The sequence below is a fragment of the Micropterus dolomieu genome, linkage group LG06 (assembly GCF_021292245.1).
Source record: "Micropterus dolomieu isolate WLL.071019.BEF.003 ecotype Adirondacks linkage group LG06, ASM2129224v1, whole genome shotgun sequence".
NCBI lineage: Eukaryota > Metazoa > Chordata > Actinopteri > Centrarchiformes > Centrarchidae > Micropterus > Micropterus dolomieu.
The window spans coordinates 29933605-29936150 of record NC_060155.1 but is presented as its reverse complement, the minus strand read 5'-3'; the positions used below and the strand labels follow the sequence as shown (position 1 = coordinate 29936150).

The 2546-nt window shown below is 52.0% G+C and overlaps 1 protein-coding gene across 1 annotated transcript in view; it reads right to left on the bottom strand.

Moving 5' to 3' along the window:
- The window catches only part of LOC123972017 (cadherin-7-like), a 16845-nt gene that overhangs the window by 5359 nt on the left and 8940 nt on the right, over positions 1-2546 (bottom strand). Inside the window, exons 4-6 of the mRNA XM_046051210.1 lie at positions 1455-1708; positions 1245-1381; positions 1020-1141 (exon numbers count right to left, since the gene is read on the bottom strand). Coding sequence (XP_045907166.1) covers positions 1020-1141; positions 1245-1381; positions 1455-1708 — 513 coding nt within the window. The remainder of the gene's footprint in view (positions 1-1019; positions 1142-1244; positions 1382-1454; positions 1709-2546) is intronic.

Genomic DNA, 2546 nt, shown 5'->3' with positions numbered 1-2546 from the left:
GTGGGGTCTGGGTCTGTGAGGTCTGGGTCTGTGAGGTCTAGGGCTGTGAGGTCTGGATCAGTGAGGTCTGGATCTGTGAGGTCTAGGGCTGTGAGGTCTGGATCAGTGAGGTCTGGGTCTGTGGGGTCTGGGTCTGTGAGGTCTGGGTCTGTGAGGTCTAGGGCTGTGAGGTCTGGATCAGTGAGGTCTGGATCTGTGAGGTCTAGGGCTGTGAGGTCTGGATCAGTGAGGTCTGGGTCTGTGGGGTCTGGGTCTGTGAGGTCTGGGTCTGTGAGGTCTAGGGCTGTGAGGTCTGGATCAGTGAGGTCTGGATCTGTGAGGTCTAGGGCTGTGAGGTCTGGATCAGTGAGGTCTGGGTCTGTGGGGTCTGGGTCTGTGAGGTCTGGGTCTGTGAGGTCTAGGGCTGTGAGGTCTGGATCAGTGAGGTCTGGATCTGTGAGGTCTAGGGCTGTGAGGTCTGGATCAGTGAGGTCTGGGTCTGTGGGGTCTGGGTCTGTGAGGTCTGGGTCTGTGAGGTCTAGGGCTGTGAGGTCTGGATCAGTGAGGTCTGGATCTGTGAGGTCTAGGGCTGTGAGGTCTGGATCAGTGAGGTCTGGGTCTGTGGGGTCTGGGTCTGTGAGGTCTGGGTCTGTGAGGTCTAGGGCTGTGAGGTCTGGATCAGTGAGGTCTGGATCTGTGAGGTCTAGGGCTGTGAGGTCTGGATCAGTGAGGTCTGGGTCTGTGGGGTCTGGGTCTGTGAGGTCTGGGTCTGTGAGGTCTAGGGCTGTGAGGTCTGGATCAGTGAGGTCTGGATCTGTGAGGTCTAGGGCTGTGAGGTCTGGATCAGTGAGGTCTGGGTCTGTGGGGTCTGGGTCTGTGGGGTCTGGATCAGTGAGGTCTGGATCAGTGAGGTCTGGATCTGGATCTATCAGTCCTGTTATTCTGCAGCTCTGTGTGAAAGTGAGAGAACTTCTGCTGCGGTACTTGTCAGAGTACAGGTGTGTAACACTGTGTACCAAACAGTACCCAGGTGGGTTTACCTGTCCGGGTTCTGCGTTCTCACAGACAAAGGCTTCGTACTTCATGGCGAAGCTCGGAGCGTTATCGTTAACGTCCGTCACAGAGATCAGAAGCACAGCTTTCCCCACCTGAGACCGATCCACTGACACACACACAGAGACACGCCTCAGCACGCCGCTCAGCTGTTGACATCACAACCAGGAATTTAAAGGAACAGTACAACATGTAGAGTATGTCAGACTCACAGCTGTCTGTGGCGAGGACGCTGATGTTGTGCAGAGCGATGGTCTCTCTGTCCAGACGTCTGGCGGTCCGGATCACACCTGAGCTGCTGTCGATGTTAAAGAACCGCTCCACGTCCGACTTCCTGTCTATCGAGTACCTGCACACAGATCCACCTGCTGTTAAACACCAGCTCCGCCTCTGACTCTGTCTCCAGGCGCTCATGTTCCTACCTGACGGGGTTGTCGGTGGCGTCAGGGTCGTGAGCTGAAACTGATCCCACATCAGTTCCTACCGCAGCGTCCTCAGAGACCACCATCCGACTAACGGGGGAGGAGAAGACCGGAGGCTCATCCACGTTCTCCACCAGTAGACGAACCGTCGCTACGTCGCTGAACCGACCCGTTGACAGGAAGTGAGTGTCCACGTAACGATTGGACGCCTCAACGTGCAACACGTAGCTCGACTTGGTCTCAAAGTCCAGAGTCTGGGGGGGACACAGGGGGGAGGGGGGACACTGGTGTGACGACCTCTGGGGAAATAATGCTTGAACATGTTTTCTCGTCACCTGGAGATAAAAAGTCATGATTTAAAGGGACAGAACTGGTCCTGTCTCAACTATCTCTGTCACCCAGATCAGAGTTCTCCAAGGAGGGTTAAATCAAGGACTCGGATACTGGATACTGCCTGGTTCTTTACTGGACTCCCTGCTGGTCAGTTAGAACCGTTACCCTTGGATGACCTATACTAGAGTGACCATATTTTTCTTTCCAACAAAGACGGATCAGTTAGCTAAACTTCAAATGTGCCTTCAGGATGTTAAAACCTGGATGACCTGTAATTTTCTCATGTTAAACTCAGATAAAACTGAAGTTATTGTTCTGGGGCCTAAGCACCTCCGTGACGCATTATCTAAAGATATAGTTTCCCTGGATGGCATCGCCCTGGCCTCCAGCACCACTGTGAGGAATCTTGGAGTTATCTTTGATCAGGACATGTCGTTTAAGTCCCACATTAAGCAAATTTCAAAGGCCGCCTTTTTTCACCTACGTAATATTGTGAAAATCAGGAACATCCTGTCTAAAAATGATGCAGAAAAACTAGTCCATGCATTTGTTACTTCTAGGCTGGATTACTGCAATTCCTAATTATCAGGCTGCTCGAAAAAGTCCATTAAGACTCTTCAGCTGATCCAGAATGCTGCAGCACGTGTTCTGACAGGAACCAGGAAAAGAGATCACATTTCTCCTGTTTTAGCTTCTTTGCATTGGCTTCCAGTAAAATCCAGAATAGAATTTAAAATCATTCTTCTTACCTACAAAGCT